The sequence below is a fragment of the Bombina bombina genome, chromosome 3 (assembly GCF_027579735.1).
Source record: "Bombina bombina isolate aBomBom1 chromosome 3, aBomBom1.pri, whole genome shotgun sequence".
In the NCBI taxonomy this organism is placed as follows: Eukaryota; Metazoa; Chordata; class Amphibia; order Anura; family Bombinatoridae; genus Bombina; species Bombina bombina.
This window is the reverse complement of record NC_069501.1, coordinates 598,137,193-598,158,886: the sequence shown is the minus strand read 5'-3', so window position 1 is coordinate 598,158,886 and position 21,694 is coordinate 598,137,193. Positions and strand designations below refer to the sequence as shown.

Sequence of the window (21,694 nt, the reverse complement as noted above, 5' to 3'; positions counted from 1 at the left end):
ATACCTCATCTAAACTGTTTAGTAATCCAGTTGCACAGAATAACAGACTCTGGGGAAGCTGGAAAGGTTGATGAGACAGAAAAAAACAGTGCATTTTAGTCACTGGCATTTATATAGTTGCTGAGGAGGAGGAGTTGAAACTTGCACAAATGGGTGTCAAAAAGTTAAATAATAATAGAACAGTGGTCAGATCACAGAACAAGTTTGTCAACCAGAATTTTTATTGTTTAAAAAGATAATCCCTTTATTACACATTCCCTAGTTTTGCAGAACCACCACAGTTATATTAATATACTTTTTTACCTCTGGGATTACCTTGTATCTAAGTCTCTGCAAACTGCCCCCTTATTTCAGTTCTTTTGACAGACATCCATTTTAGCCAATCAGTGCTGGCTCACTGGAACTCCACGTGCGTGAGCAGTGTTATCTATATGACTCATATGAACTAACACCCTCTAGTGGTGAAAACTGTCAAAATGCCCTGAGAGAAGAGGCGGCCTTCAAGGGCTTAGAAATTAGCATATGAACCTCCTAGGTTTAGCTTTCAACTAAGAATACCAAGAGAACAAAGCAAAATAAGTGATAAAAGTAAATTGAAAAATTGTTTAAAATTACATTCTCTATCTGAATCATGAAAGTTTATTTTGGACTAGACTGTCCCTTTAAAGGAGAGTTTCTCTTCATCATTGTTTTGTTTTTATTCAATTAAAGTGACAAGGAAGTCAAAATGAAATGATTCAACATACAAATTAATTTAAAAAAAAACAACAACAAAAAACAACATTCCAATCTCTCTTTCTTTCAGTATTATTTGATTTAACTTTCCTTTATATGATAGCATACTGAAGTAGGCTTTTCTTGTAGCAATTTTACAGAAGGAACCTGTAGCTTCAGCCATTCTGTGGTACAACTCTATGGCAAATTAAGCTGCATAACTGAAAGCCGAGTTTCTATAACTAAGACTGGGAGTACATCTTTCTTGGATAGGGGGCATGTACACAGTGTACAAGCAGTTGTAAGTGAAGACAGAGCTGTGTGTGCTCCCCGCTGTCACCCAGCACTGCCTTTTGCAGCCTAACAACAAACAGACAAGCAATCACCCTTCCAATGTCTCCGTGCTCGTTTCCAACTGCAAGGAATACAAAGGTGCTTGCCACAGTGGTGAAACAAACTGCCAATAGAACTAAAACGCAGAAAGAGGCTACACTCAAAACAAGGCAAACATTAAAAAAAAAATGATATGCTTTATTATAAATCCATTTAAAAATTAGCACTTGTGAACATTGCAAATCTTAAAAGACCACTAAATGCAGTAGAATTACATGATTAACCAGTGCATAATAAAAAGACAATACTAGAACACCTACTATAAATTTCAAAAAAGCAGTACAATTTTCTGGCAAATTTATTTTTTCTCCCATTTTCTGGACCTCTGCATTATGCGACAGACATCAACCAATCACAGACTAATATATGTATACCCTGTGAGCTTGTGCACATGCTCAGTAGGATCTTGTTCCACAGAAAGTATATAGAAAGGCTGTGCAAAAATTGATAACGGAAGTCAATTGGAAAGGGTCTTAAAATTGCATGCTCTTTCTGAATTATAAAAGTTTACTTTGACTTGAGTGTCCCTTTAAGCATTTTACAATGAAGACGGGTGCTTAAAGTGATATGAAACCCCAAACTTTTCTTTTGAGATTCTAACAGAGTATACCATTTTAAAAGTATCCAATTTACTTCTATTATCAAATTTGCTTCGTTCCCATGATATTCTGTGTTGAAGACTAGGTAGACATCTGGAGCACTAATTAGCAGGAAATAAAGCTCTTGCAAAGGAGATACCGAAGAAAAATTGATAATAGTAAAGTAAATTAGAAAGTTGTTTAAAAATCACATGCTTGTGTCCCTTTAATAAATGACTATTGATGTAACTGTTTTTATGTTTTTTTGTAACTTACTGTATGAAGCAGTTAGTGTTGCGATTTCCACACCTTGTTATTTTATTGTTTTTTTTTAAATGTAAATAATAACCTATATTCGTATTTCAGACATTTAGGACCAGATTACAAGTGGATTGCTATTACTAGTGCAGGATGCGCTATCAATATTGCACGCCTGCACTAAGAATAGAGCACAATCTGGTTTAGCTTGACCTATGCTTTCATTTAACACAGCTGCGCTAAACATCACTCATATTACAAGTTGTGAGTTATGTGTTGCGGCAAGTACAGCACATAATAGTGTAGAAAAAAACATAAGGTGGCCTATCATAATGGAGCTTGATGCCCCGTGTTTCTGGCGAGCCTGCAGCAGTTATGAAGCAGCTGTCACAAAGACCGCGGCTCCATAACCTGTCCGCCTGCTCTGAGCAGGCGGACAGACATCGCCAAAAATCAACCCCATCGAGTACGATCGGGTTGATTGACACCCCTGCTGGCGGCCGATTGCCCGCGAGTCTGCAGGGGGCTGTGTTGCACCAGCAGCTCTTGTGAGCTGCTGGTGCAATGCTGAATACGACGAGCATATTGCTCGCTGTATTCAGCGAGGTCTGGCGGACCTGATCCGCAGTGTCGGATCAGGTCCGCCAGACTTTCTTAAATAGGGGCCATTGTGACTTGGCACCTGAATTAAATCGTTAGGGCTGAAACAAAAGTATATACAAAAACTGGTGAAACATATTAAAGTATATATATATATATGTGTTTTAAAGGGATATGGTATGACAAGGTGTTTATACACACACATATACATCATTTTTTCTTACCTGATAAATTCCTTTCTTTCTTGGAGGTGAGAGAGCACGATTCATAACTGTGGGGAATTAATCACCTGGCTGCCAGGAGGAGGCAAAGAAACCTACACCAAGTGCTTTAATATCCATCAAGTGCTTTAATATCCATCATACTTCCCTGGCCCTCCCAGTATTATGTATAGACAAGAAAAGGAGGAAAAGTAAGAAAGATAGTAGGCTATAGAGAAAGAAAAGGAATTTATCAGGTAAGAATTATGTTTTTCTGCTGAGTGAAGAACAATTCTATTTTTATTATTAAAAATCTTTCTTATGGTGGTGAGAGTCCAAGATTCATAACTGTTGGGAACCAAAACCCACGCTGTGGAGTCAATGAAAAAAAATGGGTTCACAAACTTTGGGTCTCTCACAGAAATAATTTACACACAACTACTGTAGTCATATGACAAATTGTTGTAAAAGCTTCTCTGGGATCCTCTTTGTTCAGAAATAGAACACATGAATGGCTTTGCCATTGCTTTTTAAAATTAGAATGCTGATCGTGCTCCGTTACCATATGTAGATAGATGCCTGCAGCTCAGAAACAGCAGCGTTTCCTAAAGTGTGACATAGATCTACGTTATGCAGTACAATGGGCTTAGTACTGCATGAGGTAGATCTACGTCAAATTGGGTTAAAGCTCTTAGTGTAGTGTTCTTTGCCTCTTACTGGTTGCCAGGTGAAAATTCCAAACAGTTATCACCATTAGAAAGAAAATTATATATATATATATATATATATATATATATATATATATATATATATATATATATATATATATATATATATATATATATACACATACACACACACACACACGTATATATATATATATATATATATATATATATATATATATACACATATATATATACACACACACACACATATACACACACATATATATATATAATATTAAAAATAACATTGTCTTCTTAGTGAAGAAAAATACTATTTAAAATATTTGTTAACACACCTTCAGTTTTAGCGTACATGGCCCCTTCGGGTTAGCGCTTGAGCAAATGTCAGAACATCAATAATCTATAATTAAACACCCATTTCCCCATAAGCTTATTTTTATTGGATTTGTAATAATCCTTATATAGCACTGCTACACACACTGCTGACACACTAAGGGCACACTCCGTCCTCAGTCCTCATGAAAAGGGGCCATGTTTCAACTAAAGAAGCCAAGATAAAGATGAATTAGTAAACTGGAATATTTTCTTTAAATTGCATGCTCTATTTAATAAAACATTGGTGCATTAAAAACTCTAAAACCTGATTATGAAGTACAATTATTTAAGCTGCTAAAAAGGTATTATTAATCGCATCCCACAAAAAGGTTTAGTAAAATAACATGCACACAATATTTGCAGCTTGCTTATTTCTCCTGTGCACTATGTGACTAGCTACATATACAGAACTTGTTGTGTTGTACTTTACCTGTGCAAAATATAATTTTAACTTCTTTCCATTGAAATCAGACTCATGCAGCTCAATTCTAGCCCGTGCTGCTGCTTCAGGATTGCTGAAGTTAATTCTTACTCTTCTAAAGCTTTTGAACATCTGGAATGAGACCTGCTCATCATATATTGTGAAAAGTGCTTGAAATCGTTCCTGTGGAAGACAAAAAGGGACACTGAAAATACAATAAAATGCTAATATTTTCCTTGAACATATTTAATTAACCCTTTGAATGTAGGCTGAAATTAAGACGGTAGGAAAATAATGTAAACTGACTATTTAAAGATTGTTGATTCTCCTGTTTTATTGTCTAATTTTATTTTCCTGGTTAAAGGGAAATTAAACAGATTTCATGCACCTCCCTCTAATTATGGGTGCCGCCATGTTGAAACTTAGGTTACACTGAAGGTATCTGAAGGAGAGTTACTGCACACACATCGGCACTGGAATACAATATAAAACCATTTTCAACATGGCGGCATCCATGACTAGTAGGAGGCAGAGAATAAACTTAATACTATGCATATAAAACGTATTTAGTGTTTAAAGTCCCTTTAATGCTAATATTTATGTATGAAGAATAAAAGACAAACAAACTGAGATTGAGCCTTGGGAGCTTTGTGGGAATGGCTTTCTTTTATTTTAACCCCTTAAGGACCAGCGACGTACCCTGTATGTCGCTGGCCTTTTTTTGGGACTTGTTTGTTTTATAGCGCGGTCTTGCCACCAGCGTTGAGACTGCTCTATTCCACAAAGCCTGCTGGAGGGAGGGAGGGCATTAATAGCGTGTTCTTGCTAGACTTGTGCTATTATGCCCTGAAAAAACCCTTAATGACCAGTGACATACAGGGTACATTGTGGTCATTAAGGGGTTAAAGATGTAGTGGATTCTCCATCCTTATACTTTAATGTGATATGGGAAAGCCTAGCACATTAGATTCATAATGCAAGGAATTAAATACAACAGAAAGCTGGATTATAATGAGCAAGATGATCCTATCAGGGTTCATTATATTTACTATTACCCTTTTATGTAAATGTAGCTTTAGGGAAGAAATTACTTACAACTTTATGTCCACACTACTTACTATAAATTTCAAACAATTACAATAAGCCTTTAATCATTCTGAACTAAGCTTAGGTTACCCTGCAATTATATGCACATTAGCAATTCTCCAACCCACTGTTAACCTCAAAATAACCACTTATATTACTGCCTGATTTTGGTTTCTTATATACTTAGTGATGCAGAAAATGGCACATTAATCAGAGACAGTCTAGGGGAATGCAACTTTATATATGAAAACAATACTCATTTAATTGTCATTAGGTATATTTCACACTTTAAAGGGACATGAAACCCAAATTTTTTGTTTCATGGTTTAGAAAGAGTATGCGATTTTAAACACCTTTGCAATTTACTTATACTATCTCATTTGCTTCATTCTCTTTAGATCCTTTGTTCAAAAACATATCTAGGCTCAGCAGCTGCTGATTGGTGGCTGCACATAGGCGCCTCTTGTGATTGGCTCACCCATGTGCATTGATTATATATATAATATCTGAAGAATGAAGAAAATTAAATAATAGAAGTTAGTGATGCACCGAAATGAAAATTCTGGACCGAAACTGAATCTGAAAATCAGGGATGCACTTGGCCGAAAACCGAAACTGATACCGAAAATGTATTTATTCAAATTAATCTTTTTTATTTTATTTTTTTTGCATAATTAGAGCCAATAAAAAAGCCCACCCTTTTATTGAAAGTAACACACTAAAATTGGACAAAAATATCTTAAAACAATAATATGCTACACAATAATTTTACCAAGAAAAAAAAAAAAACAGGCAAACAATAATGCCATTTTCGGCCAAAATGTTTCTGCAACCAAAATGTTGGTGCATCCCTACTTAAAACAATTATAAATATCAATATACTGTATTATTCTTCATTTAGTTCTATGTAATAGAATCATATTTAACAGTTTTTTTTTTTACCAATTATCCAAATAAAGTATAGTTCTAGAAAACTCATTATATGCAGAACAGTAAGTCAAGTAATAAACTTAAACAGCAGCTCTAGGCTAGCATCAAATTTGAAACACGCTACACAATAATTTTACCGAAAATAACAGGCAAAAAAACCAAAATAGCCAAAAATGCCATTTTCGGCCGAAACTTTCTGCGGCCGAAATTTCGGTGCATCCCTAATAGAAGTAAATTGGAATTTTTTGGGTTTCATGTCCCTTATATATATTTCCTTAAATGTGCTTTTTATTAATACAAACTAAATTAAATTAAGTCAAAATTCACATATTACTGCTACACATTCATACATATGCAAACACACACTAGAGCTGTACGATAGTGAAGAAAAAAACCCCACAATTTTTTTATGAAATATTGCGATTATAGCAAAATATTTTTTAAACATACAATTTGCATTCAATTTTTCATTTAACTGTTCAAAACAGCGACTTGTTCCCTTTGCAGTTTGCACTGCAGACTGAATAGGCCAGAGAAAAGAGCCCTGCCAGTCCGCCAACTTCCATGTCTGTGCACACTTCAGAACTAGAGCAACAAACCATGAGGCAAGTAAAATGGTGGTGGAATTACGTGCTATGACACTGATGTGACACTTCCTGGTCTGCCCCCTGGAGGAGTGATCAATGCTGCTGCTGGGCTGCAGGGTTTTGACATAACATTATGGAAGCCGTTTTGAGCTGGGGGGTTTTATGTGTTCTTTTGATAAAAAAAATTGAAGCCTCATGCGATTTAGATATTGCACAGCCTCATTAATTGCATCATGTGATTAATTGCACAGCCCTAATACACACACACTGAATGTATGTTTCTTGTGGTCTTAAAGACTTTTTTTTTTATCTAAGCGTCTTAAAAAGCTTGATATAAGTTTTATAGACAAATATAAATTGCTAAGTTGATGCCAATGTATGAATTTCTTTACAAAATTAAAATTTTAATTTATTAAAAAAAATAAAGGTTTTTGAAATGCAACAAGTAGAAGGCTGAAACTTACAGGTGGAGAATACTGAACTACAATCATTAAAGGGACATGAAACACAAAATGTTTCTTTCATGATTCAGATAGAATACTTTACAATTTTTAACAACATTCCAATTTACTTCTATTATCTAATTTTCTTTATTGTTTAGATATCCTTTGTTGAAGAAAGAGCAATGTACATTGGGTGTGCAAATCACAAGGCATCTATGTGCAGCCACCAATCAGCAGCCTATCTAGATATGCGTTTCAACAAAGGATATCAAGAGAATGAAGCAAATTAGATAATAGAAGTAAATTGGAAAGTTGTTTAAAACTGTATTCTCTATCTGAATCATGAAAGAAAAAAAAATTGTGTTTCATGTCCATTTAAACCATCAGTTTAAAGTCAAATGTGTAACCCACAGTTCAACTAATCAAAGGAAATCAACAGCCCATCATTACTTTAAGGTCAGAAAATTTCAACTTTAAAATGTATTTCCAAATGCAGAGGCACTAAGCGTTAAAGGGATAGTAAACCCAAATATTTTCTTTCATGATTCAGATAGAGCATGCAATTTTAAGCAACTTTGTAATTTACTCCTATTATCAAATGTTCTTCATTCTCTTGCTATCTTTATTTGAAAAAGCAGGAATGAAAGCTTTGGAGCTGGCCTATTTTTGGTTCAGTGCCCTGGATGGAGCTTGCTGATTGGTGGCTACATTTAGCCACCCAATCAGCAAGTGCAACCCAGGTTCTCAACCTAAAATGGGTCAGCTCCAAAGCTTTTATTTCTGCTTTTTTAAATAAAGATACCAAGAGAACTAAGAAAAATTGATAATAGGCGTAAATTAGAAAGTTGCTTAAAATTGCATGCTCTATCTGAATCACGAAAGAAAATATTTGAGTTTACTATCCTTTTAAGCTCCATGATAAAAACAGACTCGCATAAGAATAACCACAAGAAAGGCAGACAGAGTTATGTCTGCTGCACTCAAGTTTATTAGTCACCTGTTTCAGAATTTAACAGCACCTCAGATTAGAGACTGAATAAAATGTTCACTTAATTTATGCAGCAGAGAGATCTCAGCATCTGCTGTTCAGAGGGGACTGCGTGAATCAGGCCTTCATGGCATAACTGGTGCAAGGAAACCATTATTGAGTACAATAAATAGAGAGACATGTTGCTTTGCTAGTACTACAGTTGGTGATTTAGTTAGAATTGAAGGCAGCAACACACCATCCCATCTAGTTTGTGCTTAGTTGGCCGATATTTGTTTTTGAACAGGACAATGACCCAAAACACACTTCTAAGCTACCTGACAAAAAGAGTGATAAAGTGTTGCATCAATCAGATGGCCTGGCCTCCACAGTAACCTTACCTAAATCAGATACCTAAACCCAAAGAAGTGCCCAGCATATATGAGAATTTATTAATGACCACATGAAGTTAGTTAACAAAAATTACCAAGGGTGCACAAAGTGGTTATTAAAATAAAGGGTGTCTATTATGAGGAATCAAAAGTATAAAATAATTTTAAATTTGTTTAATATTGTTTTAGTCAATCTTTATAATGACTTTACTATTCTTCTAAAATGTGAAATAAGTATTACTGCTCTGTACTTGCTGCTCTGTTGAACTATTCCACCTCTTAGTTCCAGGACATACTATGCGTAATATATTTTCTTCTTTTTTTTTTTTTTAAAATACAATTTCAAATAACCCCCTCCCACCCTTTTTCTCTATATTTTCACCCTGCCAAAGGATTGGATTAATATTTCAGAATTCAGTGATCTTAACATTTTGAGCTGCTACAGTCCTGTCCAAACACACAAGTACTTTCCAAACACACAAGGCTGACAAGATTTTGCTATGTGTATATAATCTCATGGCCTTAAATTTTGACATTCTGTTACTAGTATGCATGTTTGGATTTTCCTGACATTTAATAAGATCTGGTAACTCCTAAGGATGGACAGATGTCTTGTTTATGCCTTGTCTCCAAGGCTCATGAGTTTTAAGCAAGAGATGTTTGGGGTCTCCTATATCCTTCTGATATACTGTTGTGTAATCTAAAAGATAACAAAAGTATTTCAGTCTAATAACTGATGTTATTGTCTAATTATCTCTTAATAAACCATTATATTATTTGAAAGCAAGTGTAAGTTTCTACCCACTTTTCAACCACATTTCATGATCCAAAAGAACACACAGTTAAAAACCCCTTACCTCTCCCATTCTCCTCTTCCCTTCCAGTTTCCTATCATATAATGTGTATCCTCTCTTAAAGGGACACTGAACCCAATTTTTTTCTTTTGTGATTCAGATAGAGCATGGAATTGTAAGCAACTTTCTAATTTACTCCTATTATCAAATGTTCTTTATTCTTTTGGTATCTTTATTTGAAATCCAAGAATGTAAGTTTAGATGCCGGCCCATTTTTGGTGAACAACCTAGGTTGTCCTTGCTGATTGGTGGATAAATTCATCCACCAATCAAAAACTGCTGTCCAGAGTTCTGAACCAAGAAAAAAAGCTTAGATGCCTTCTTTTTCATAGAAAGATACCAAGAGAACAAAGAAAAATTGATAATAGGAGTAAATTAGAAAGTTGCTTAAATTTGCTGCTCTACCTGGATCACAAAATAAAAATTTTGGGTTCAGTGTCCCTCTAACCCACAGTACTCACTTTGACTTAACTCACATCATTTGTCCTCTCTCACACAATTTGTCAACTTCCATTATTCACCTATCCACCTCTCTATTATTTCACCCTCTGTCCACTTATAACCCCCCCCCCAGTTCAATTTCATCTTCCTCTATGGTTGTGTAATCCCTTTTCCTTCTGTCCTCTCTAATTCCCATTTTTACCCCCCCCCCCCCCATTTTATGTGTAGCCTTACACTGTCCAATGTAACCAAGCTAAAAGCGGACAAAGCTGTGGGGCTTCATTCCATATTTCTATAAGCATGAAGAAAAAAAACATAGGCAGTCTAACAATGCCATAATATTGCAAGCAATGTCTTTAATGTATACATACCTTCTGTTCTTCTAACTCAAAAACAGACTCGTGAACACTACATGCAAAGAGAGACATTGGGAGATCACTAAGATCCATAAGTTCTTCAAGATCATCATCATTTTCTCCAAATATCATTTCCTCCTCCTCTTCTTCTTCCTCTTGGTCACTGCTGTAGACGTCTGAGCTCTCATTCCAAGATTTCATGGTGTCCCTCAACATGACTCTTACTTGTAATTCACTCTGACACACAGAGAGCTCAAGAAAAACCTACAGAATACTTACAGTTAGAAACCACTGACGGACATGTACCACACAAATTGACATAGAAATCATATAAGACATCAAACTGAATAGTGTATGTACATCTGTTTTCCTTGATAGTGTGGACACTAAGAACTTTATTGAAATTAACATAATACACTTTTCATTAATAGTAAGCAGACTGATCTAAACTGTGGTCATGGTCAGTATATATGAGCAAATTAAACTGTTGTTATTCACACAAGTAAATATCTTCAATGGTGATAATTACTAAATAGCTGAACATTATTGGATAGATTGTAGAGGTGAATTGTGCTGTTGCTTTTAGTTTAGGAATCAATAACCAAAGGATGTTCTATAATTCTATTACTATTTTCTCTAAGGTCTTCAATTGCCTATTTGGCCATGTTTTTTTTTTTGGGGGGGGGGGGTTTCAATTAAAGCCAATTACTAGTATTTCCTTGCAATATTAAAATGGAAGTATGTACAGTGTGTGTTTATTCCAATATTGGTCTCATTTTCCCCTTTCCAAAGGTTGCTCATGTTGTTGTTTTTTCCAGAATACATTTATAAGTTTTTTTTCTAACATTCTCTTTGTAACTTTACAATTGTCATAAGTATTGTACAGGTATTATACAATTAGCATAATCTTCTAGGCAGCATATATGGGCGGCTGACCTAGCATCATTTAATGCACTGTGTTAATATTTATGTGAAATTGTTATGATTACCTTTCTATAATGGCTAGCATGTTGTGCTACGTATAAAATACTAATTGAGATGCCTGATAGTGTTGATATATGCACTACAGGTACCCTAACAGCTCCTTGAGCGACCCCCCCTCCCATGTCTGAGCCCTGGTAAACAGTTTGTACCTCTGCAGCCTCGCACTATATAACTGTTATGCTTATTAGCCGACACTGCACCCGGAAACTGACTGACACCCACCTTTTAGCACAGGCAGTCTGGACAGAGTACATTATATTGTTATTACCTGATAACCCAACCCCTACAGTGCAGCCTTTTGCACTGCATCCCACAACTCCGTCCTCTGTCTGAAGGGATACGGTTGCCAAGTGCCTTTTTGGTAGACAACACAAATATCCAATAGGAGAAAAATACGAACGCTTCTCCTCCAGTCGCTAGAGCTCTACTCTAAATGGGCGGGATTTCTAGCAGAAACCAGGTAGTGTAGCTAAAAGACCCTCGAGCCTGTGAGCGTGCCTCCTGTTGGCTCTTCCTTACACGGTGACTCATTGGATATATTTTCGCGCACTCAGATTGGTTACTGTTTTTATCTTTCGTTGTGTTGATTGGTTAATGTTATTATATTGCTATTTGTATTTTTACCTTTTGACAAATGCGCTAATTGCGATTTGCGAACTGTGCATTCAACATTCAAGTGTTAATCTACACTGGCTGAACTAATCCATTTCTAATATATAGCATTCGATATGGTGATAAGAGATAATACAAACTCATTTACCAGATATGTTCCACAGGTACAGTAGCATATTCTGAAAGTGAGATTACGTCAGATTATAGCAGCTTTCTATGGAATGACAAGGGTGAATGACATAATGGAATGCCCATAAACTATAATGGGGATACATTTAAAAGTGCTATAGAAACTAAAATATGAGACATATCAAATAGATAATTACCAGATATGTTCCCCAGGTACAGTAGCATATTCTGAAAGTGAGATTACATCACATTATAGCTGCTTTCTATGGAATGACAAGGGTGAATGACATAATGGAATGCCCATAGACTATAATGGGGATACATTTGAAAGTGCTGTAGGGACTAAACTATGATACATATCAACTAGATATTGACCAGATATGTTCCCCAGGTACAGTAGCATATTCTGAAAGTGAGATTATACCTTTTTTCTATGGAATGACAAGGGTGAATGGCATAATGGAATGCCCATAGACTATAATGGGATTACATTTAAAAGTGCTATAGAAACTAAAATATCAGACATATCAAATAGATAATTACCAGATATGTTCCCCAGGTAAGTAGCATATTCTGAAAGTGAGATTACATGAGATTAAAGCTGCTTTCTATAGAATGACAAGGGTGAATGACAAGATGGAATGCCCATAGACTATAATGGGATTACATTAAAAAGTGCTATAGCAACAAAAATATGAGACATATGAAGTAGCTATTTACCAGATATGTTCCCCAGGTACAGTAGCATATTCTGAAAGTGAGATTACATCAGATTATAGTTTCTTTCTATGGAATGACAAGGGTGAATGACAAAATGGAATGCCCATAGACTATAATGGGATTACATTAAAAAGTGCTATAGAAACTAAAATATGAGACATATCAAATAGATATTTACCAGATATGTTCCCCAGGTACAGTAGCATATTCTGAAAGTGAGATTACATCAGATTATAGTTGCTTTCTATGGAATAACAAGGGTAATGACAAAATGGAATGCCCATAGACTATAATGGGATTACATTTAGTGCTATAGCAACAGAAATATGAGACATAAGAAGTAGCTATTTACCAGATATGTTCCCCAGGTACAGTAGCATATTCTGAAAGTGAGATTACGTCAGATTATAGCTGCTTTCTATGGAATGACAAGGGTGAATGACAAAATGGAATGCCTATAGACTATAATAGGATTACATTTAGTCCTATATATATTTTAATTTTTGGCCATTTTTTGACTGTCTTTCACAGTATATCACCTTTTATTGCATGTGAATACGTTTGTTACTGGTATCCGATTCCTAAACGGATATCTATTTAGACAATTGCACTGAAAAGTGAGCAACCGGTATTGCTCAAGACAAAGTTCAGGACTGTGCTGTGTGCTGAGAGAGACTGTCACCTTCGCGACATGTAGTGTTAGATGGAGAATACATATATATATAGTACCGTTCCGTACAAAGGCAAACCAGGAAACAATACAGCGTGTTCACCTAACTTTAGACGCTGAGCAAAAACGAGCAGGCAATGTAAATTTCCTAGACCACTAGTGGGGCGTGCAAGTAATGTACCTTCAAGCAGTTACTTCAAATGTAAGCATCAATGCCCCTAGTACTTCTGAGTAGCCCAGCTGTAAAAAATGATCTCACAGGCAGCCCGCTATTAAACATGCAGGAGAAAATGGTGTAGCAAATAATAATAATACCGGCCTGTCAGCTCGTATATCCGTAGCGTTAATCAGGCTCGCAACAAAGCACAGTTCCACATCTCCGCGGCTTAGAGCTGGGTCATAACAGATCATTTCAAAAAGTCACATGCAAGCATAGAAAAGCATACTCACAGTGCCGGGGTTCCGCTGTTAGCAACTTTTGTATTCCTAGGTGTCAGTCACAGTTGTTTAACATTCGTACCAAAATAACACTACTCAGCCTCTCTCCATCACGCACGCCTTCTCCAATCAGCTGGAGTCATCCGGGTCAGCTGTAATCCGTGTCGGCCAGGACGTGCTGGCGGAAGTGGAGTCCCTGTACGCCACAGTAAATAAAGAACAAAAGTGTATCCAGAGCTCGTCCAAGGTGGGGAAAAGAATCACTTGATATCCAAATCCGTAGGTATAAAAAGCAAGCCTTTATTGTTTTATCCAATAGAATTTCTACAATAAAGGCTTGCTTTTTATACCTACGGATTTGGATATCAAGTGATTCTTTTCCCCACCTTGGACGAGCTCTGGATACACTTTTGTTCTTTAGTCAATTGCACTATTTGATCTTTTGAGATTGTCTCTTCTATTAGTGTATTCATCATTTGCATTGCACTATATATCTATTACATTGTATAACAATTGTATATTATGTATTTCTATACATTGAATCTGATTGTATTGTATATTATCTGAATAGTTTTTGACCTTACTTAATTTATATATATATAATCCTAAATCACTCCTTTTTTTAAGAAAATGTTTATATAAGTTTTTAATATAAATAAATTGTTTTAAGTATTTTTGAAAGTACCAGTTTCTAAACTTTATTACATATATAGCAAGACCACTGTAGGTGTTATATTATATATATTATTAGATAAACCATTGAAAATATCACCCTCCTTTTCAGTCAGCTTTGTCCCGGAATTATCCTGTTTATATATACTTTAGCCAACCTTGGCGCTCCTATTCCCTTTTACGTGTTCTAATATTTTTAATCATAAGCGTTTTATTTATTATTACTGAATTTTTTACATTGTACCCCTTTTACAGTGTTACATAATACATGCTTGTATAGGTATAGCTATATAAGTAGTGTCCAATAGCTAGGTTACGGTATATGCCTTCTTAGCACTTTATATATTATATCACATATCGCTATGACAGCTGCTTGGGAGGATTTAATTGGCGTTCAGTAGCCAATCATTAAGTGACACATAGTCAGCCAATCAGACGCTGCAACGTACCTAACCTTTGACAGCCCGCTGAATTCAAAAGGTTCTAAGCTGTTTGTTGATACATCACCTCTTGACAAAGTCGGGTCGGATTCCGATGAAACGCGTTGAGGAGCTATATCTTAGTCACATGAGATCCACACACAGGCTATTACAACTTTGAGTAGCCCCGCACATCCCAGTCTTCATGGCATTCCGGTTGCACTTAGACTGTAGGAAGGGCCGAGTGGCACAAGTCAATACTCATCTGGCCTGCAACAGGGTTTCTGTGGTGATATGCACTATATGCTTTGTTGTTTTTAATTCCTGTACATATATTTTTTACTTGCACTTTACAATTTGCATTAAATACTTTTACTCTTAGAGTGGTTTGCGCTCTCTGTTTTTTGTTTTACAATTTCCATTTGGGAGGAGGATCACAGTCCTCTCAGTATAATAAGAGCAGCATCCATTGACAGGTTTTTTGTGAGGCCACTGCTTGGAATTGTCCACACCTCTATCCAGGGACATATATTGGAAAATACTTTTTCCTCTGCTTCCATCATATGCAGGAACTTACATACCAACAGGGGTGATATACACTTTTCTGATCTGGTTATAAGTATACAGCTCACTTTGAAGTTTTACCATATATTTTCTGTATTATATAGTGTACGTACAACTATATACCACTAGTCTATGGGCATTCCATTTTGTCATTCACCCTTGCCATTCCATAGAAAACAGCTATAATCTTACGTAATCTCACTTTTAGAATATGCTACTGTACCTTGGGAACATATCTGGTAAATATCTAGTTGATATGTCTCATATTTTCGTTGCTATAGCACTTTTAATTGTAATCCCATTATAGTCTATGGGCATTCCATTTTGTCATTCACCCTTGTCATTCCATACAAAGCAACTATAATCTGATGTAATCTCACTTTCAGAATATGCTACTCTACCTGGGGAACATATCTGGTAAATAGCTACTTCATATGTCTCATATTGTTGTTGCTATAGCACTTTTTAATGTAATCCCATTAAAGTTTATGGGCATTCAATTTTGTCATTCACCCTTGTCATTCCATAGAAAACAGCTATAATTTGACCTAATCTCACTTTCAGAATATGCTACTGTACATGGAGAACATATCTGGTAAATATCTACTTGATATGTCTCATAATTGTGTTGCTATAGCACTAAATGTTATCCTATTATAGTCTATGGGCATTCCATTATGTAATTCACCCTTGTCATTCCATAGAAAGCAGCTATAATCTGACATTATCTCACTTTTAAAATATTCTACTGTACCTGGGGAACATATCTGGTAAATAGCTACTTCATATGTCTCATATTTTTGTTGCTATAGCACTTTTTAATGTAATCCCATTTTAGTCTATGAGCATTCCATTTTGTCATTCACCATTGTCATTCCATAGAAAGCAACTATAATCTGACGTAATCTCACTTTCAGAATATGATACTGTACCTGGGGAACATATCTGGTAAATAGCTACTTCATATGTCTCATTTTTGTTGCTATAGCACTAAATGTAATCCCATTATAGTCTATGGGCATTCCATTTTGTTATTCACCCTTGTCATTCCATAGAAAGCAGCTATAATCTGACGTAATATCAATTTCAGAATATGCTACTGTCCCGGGTGGAAAATATCTGGTAAATATCTATTTGATGTGTATCATATTTTAGTTTCTATAGCACTTTTAAATGTATCCCTATTATAATCTATGGGCATGCCATTATGTCATTCACCCTTGTCATTCCATAGAAAATAGCTATAATCGCACATAATCTCACTTTCAGAATATGCTACTGTACCTGGGGAACATATCTGGTAAATATCTACTTGATATGTCTCATAATTTTGTAACTTTTGTTGCTTCAACACTTTTAATTTTACATCCTATTAAAGTCTATGGGCATTCCATTTTGTCATTCACCCTTGTCATTCCATAGAAAACATCTATAATCTGATGTAATCTCACTTTCAGAATATGCTACTGTACCTGGGGAACATATCTGGTAAATATCTACTTAATATGTCTCATATTTGTGTTGCTATAGCACTAAATGTAATCCTATTCTAGTCTATGGGCATTCCATTTTGTCATTCACCCTTGTCATAAATCATTCCATAGAAAGCAGCTATAAACTGACATAATCTCACTTTCAGAATATGCTACTGTACCTAGGGAACATATCTGGTAAATAGCTACTTCATATGTCTCATATTTTTGTTGCTATAGCACTTTTTAATGTAATCCCATTATAGTCTATGGGTATTCCATTATGTCATTCACCCTTGTCATTCCATAGAAAGCAGCTATAATCTGATGTAATCTCACTTTCAGAATATGCTACTGTACCTGGGGAATATATCTGGTAATTATCTATTTGATATGTATCATAGTTTAGTTTCTATAGCACTTTTAAATGTATCCCCATTATAGTTTATGGGCATTCCATTATGTCATTCACCCTTGTCATTCCATAGAAAGCAACTATAATCTGATGTAATCTCACTTTCAGAATATGCTACTGTACCTGGGGAACATATCTGGTAAATATCTATTTGATATGTCTCATAGTTTTGTTTCTATAGCTCTTTTAAATGTATCCCCATTATAGTCTATGTGCATTCCATTTTGTCATTCAACCTTGTCATTCCATAGAAAACAGCTATATTTTGACATAATCTCACTTTCAGAATATGCTACTGTAACTGGGGAACATATCTGGTAAATATCTACGTGATATGTCTAATATTTTTGTTGCTATAGCACTAAATGTAATCCCATTATAGTCTATGGGCATTCCATTTTGTCATTCACCCTTGTCATTTTATAGAAAGCAGCTATAATCTGACTTAATCTCACTTTCAGAATATGCTACTGTACCTGGGGAACATATCTGGTAAATATCTAGTTGATATGTCTCATAGTTTTGTTGCTTCAACACTTTTAATTTTACATCACATTAAAGTCTATGGGCATTCCATTTTGTCATTTACCCTTGTCATTCCATAGAAAACAGCTATAATTTGACGTAATCTCACTTTCAGAATATGCTACTGTACCTGGGGAACATATCTGGTAAATATCTACTTGATATGTCTGATATTTTTGTTGCTATAGCACTAAATGTAATCCCATTATAGTCTAGGGGCATTCCATTTTGTCATTCACCCTTGTTATTCCATAGAAAGCAACTATAATCTGATGTAATATCACTTTCAGAATATGCTACTGTACCTGGGGAACATATCTGGTAAATATCTATTTGATGTGTATCATATTTTAGTTTCTATAGCACTTTTAAATGTATCCCTATTATAGTCTATGGGCATTCCATTATGTCATTCACCCTTGTCATTCCATAGAAAATAGCTATAATCTCACTTAATCTCACTTTAAGAATATGCTACTGTTCCTGGGGAACATATCTGGTAAATATCTACTTGATATGTCTCATATTTGTGTTGCTATAGCACTAAATGTAAATCCTATTCTAGTCTATGGGCATTCCATTTTGTCATTCACCCTTGTCATAAATCATTCCATGGAAAGCAGCTATAATCTGACATAATCTCACTTTCAGAATATGCTACTGTACCTGGGGAACATATATGGTAAATAGCTACTTCATATGTATCATATTTTTGTTGCTATAGCACTAAATGTAATCCTATTATAGTCTAGGGGCATTCCATTTTGTCATTCACCCTTGTCATTCCATAGAAAGCAGCTATAATCTGATGTAATATCACTTTCAGAATATGATACTGTACCTGTGGAACATATCTGGTAATTATCTATTTGATATGTCTCATAGTTTAGTTTCTATAGCACTTTTAAATGTATCCCCATTATAGTTTATGGGCATTCCATTATGTCATTCACCCTTGTCATTCCATAGAAAACAGATATAATCTCACTTAATCTCACTTTCAGAATATGCTACTGTACCTGGGGAACATATCTGGTAAATATATATTTGATATGTCTCTTATTTTAGTTTCTATAACACTTTTCAATTTAATCCCATTATAGTATATGGGCATTCCATTATGTCATTCACCCTTGTCATTCCATAGAAAGCAGCTATAATCTGATGTAATCTCACTTTCAGAATATGCTACTGTACTTGGGGAACATATCTGGTAAATATCTATTTGATATGTCTCATAGTTTTGTTTTTATAGCTCTTTTAAATGTATCCCCATTATAGGCTATGGGCATTCCATCTTGTCATTCACCCTTGTCATTCCATAAAAGCAGCTATAATCTGATGTAATCTCACTTTCAGAAAATGCTACTGTACCTGGGGAACATATCTGGTAAATATCTATTTGATATGTCTCATATTTTCGTTGCTATAGCACTTTTAAATGTAATCCCATTATAGTCTATGGGCATTCCATTTTGAAATTCACCCTTGTCATTCCATAGAAAACAGCTATATTTTGACGTAATCTCACTTTCAGAATATGCTACTGTAACTGGGGAGCATATCTGGTAAATATCTACTTGATATGTCTCGTATTTGTGTTGCTATAGCACTAAATGTAATCCCATTATAGTCTATGGGCATTCCATTTTGTCATTCACCCTTGTCATTCCATCGAAAGCAGCTATAATATGATGTAATCTCACTTTCAGAATATGCTACTGTACCTGGGGAACATATCTGTTAAATATCTATTTGATATGTATCATAGTTTAGTTTCTATAGCACTTTTAAATGCATCCCTATTATAGTCTATGGGCATTCCATTATGTCATTCACCCTTGTCATTCCATAGAAAGCAGCTATAATCTCACGTAATCTCACTTTCAGAATATGCTACTGTACCTGGGGAACATATCTGGTAAATATCTAGTTGATATGTCTCATAGTTTTGTTGCTTCAACACTTTTAATTTTAAATCCCATTAAAGTCTATGGGCATTCCATTTTGTCATTCACCCTTGTCATTCCTTTTAGTACATCCCATATAAAGTTAACAGTACTATAGCACAAAAACAGTGATAAATATCATATATATATTTATCAGATATGTTCACCAAATACAGTAGCATATTCTGAAAGTGAAATTATATGGAATTATATCTGCTTTCTATGGAATGACAAGGTTGAATGACAAAATGTAATGCCATAGACTAGTCTAGTCAAAATCAAACTTTCATGATTCAGATAAAGCATGCAATTTTAAGCATCTTTCTAATTTACTCCTATTATAACATTTTCTTCATTCTCTTGGTATCTTTATTTGAAAAGGCAAGAATGTAAGCCCCTTTTTGGTTCAGCACCTGGGTAGCGCTTGCTGATTGGTGGCTACATTTAGATACCAATCAGAAAGCGCTACCCAGGTTCTGAACCAAAAATGGTCCGGCTCCTATAAATTTACATTCTTGCTTTTTCAAATAAAGATACCAAGAGAACGAAGAAAAATGGATAATAGGAGTAAATTAGAAAGTAGCTTAAAATTGCATGATTTATCTGAATCATGAAAGTTTAATTTTGACTAGACTATCCCTTTAATGGAATGTAAAGTTAAAACTTTGAAACATATCACATAGATAGTTACCAGAAATATTCCCCAACTACAATAGCAGATTCTAAAAGTGAGACTATGTGAAATTATAGTTGCTTTCTATGGAATGACAATGGTGAATGACAAAATGTAGTGCCCATAGACTTCAATGGGATGTAAAGTTAAAAGTGATGTAGAAACAAAAATATGAGACATATGACATATATATATATTTAATTACCAGATATATTCTAAATGTGAGATTATGTTGGATTATAGCTGCTCTGTATGGAATGACAAGGGTGAATGACAAAATGGAATGCCTGTAGACTTCAATTGGATGTAAAACTGAAAGTGCTATTGCAACAGAACTGTGAGGCATATCACATAGATATTTATCAGATATATTCCCCAAGTATAGTAGCCAAATCTGAATGTGAAATTACATGGCATTAAAGTTGCTTTCTATGGAATGACAAGGATGGATGACAAAATGGAATGTCCTTAGATTTTGATGGATTGTAAAGTTAAAAGTGTTATAACAACAAAACTATGATACTTATCACATAGATATTTACCAGATATATTCCTCAAGTGAAAAAGTAAATTCTGAAAGAGATATTAGGTAGGATCATAGCTGTTTTCTATGAAAAAACAAGAGTGAATGATAAAGTGGAATGCCCATAGACTTTAAAGGGACATGAAGCCCACATTTTTTTCTAACATTATTCAGATAGAAAATAACATTTTAAACAACTTTTTATTTTGCTTCTACTATCTAATTAGTTTCATTATCTTCGTATCCTTTGTTGAAGAAGAAGCAATGTGCTACTGGAAGCTAACTGAATGCATTGTTTGAGCCAATAAAATAAGGCATATATGTAAAGCAACCAATTAGCAGTTCATGAGCATACCTAGGTATCCTTTAAAAAAAAAAGACAACAAAACAAATTAGACAATAGAAGTAAAATTGGAAAATTGTTTAAAATTACATGCTTTATCTGAATCATGAAAGAAAAAATGTATGTTTCATGTCCCCTTAATAGGATATAAAGTAAAAGTGCTATAGCAACACAACTATGAGATAGATGACATAGATATTTACCAGATATATTCCCCATATACAGTAGCATATTCTAAAACTGATAGTTTGTTGGAATATAGCTGTTTTCTATGAAATGAAAACAGTAAATGACAAAAAGTT

The 21,694-nt window shown here is 34.9% G+C and overlaps 1 protein-coding gene across 1 annotated transcript in view; it reads right to left on the bottom strand.

Annotated features, from left to right (window-relative positions):
• LOC128653729 (calcipressin-3) overlaps positions 1–11,668 on the bottom strand; it is a 95,480-nt gene extending 83,812 nt beyond the window's left edge. Inside the window, exons 1-3 of the mRNA XM_053707193.1 lie at positions 11,537–11,668; positions 10,300–10,548; positions 4,238–4,411 (exon numbers count right to left, since the gene is read on the bottom strand). Of these exons, the coding sequence (XP_053563168.1) occupies positions 4,238–4,411; positions 10,300–10,500 (375 nt within the window). The 5' untranslated portion in view covers positions 10,501–10,548; positions 11,537–11,668. The remainder of the gene's footprint in view (positions 1–4,237; positions 4,412–10,299; positions 10,549–11,536) is intronic.
• Between the last annotated feature and the right edge of the window lie 10,026 nt (positions 11,669–21,694).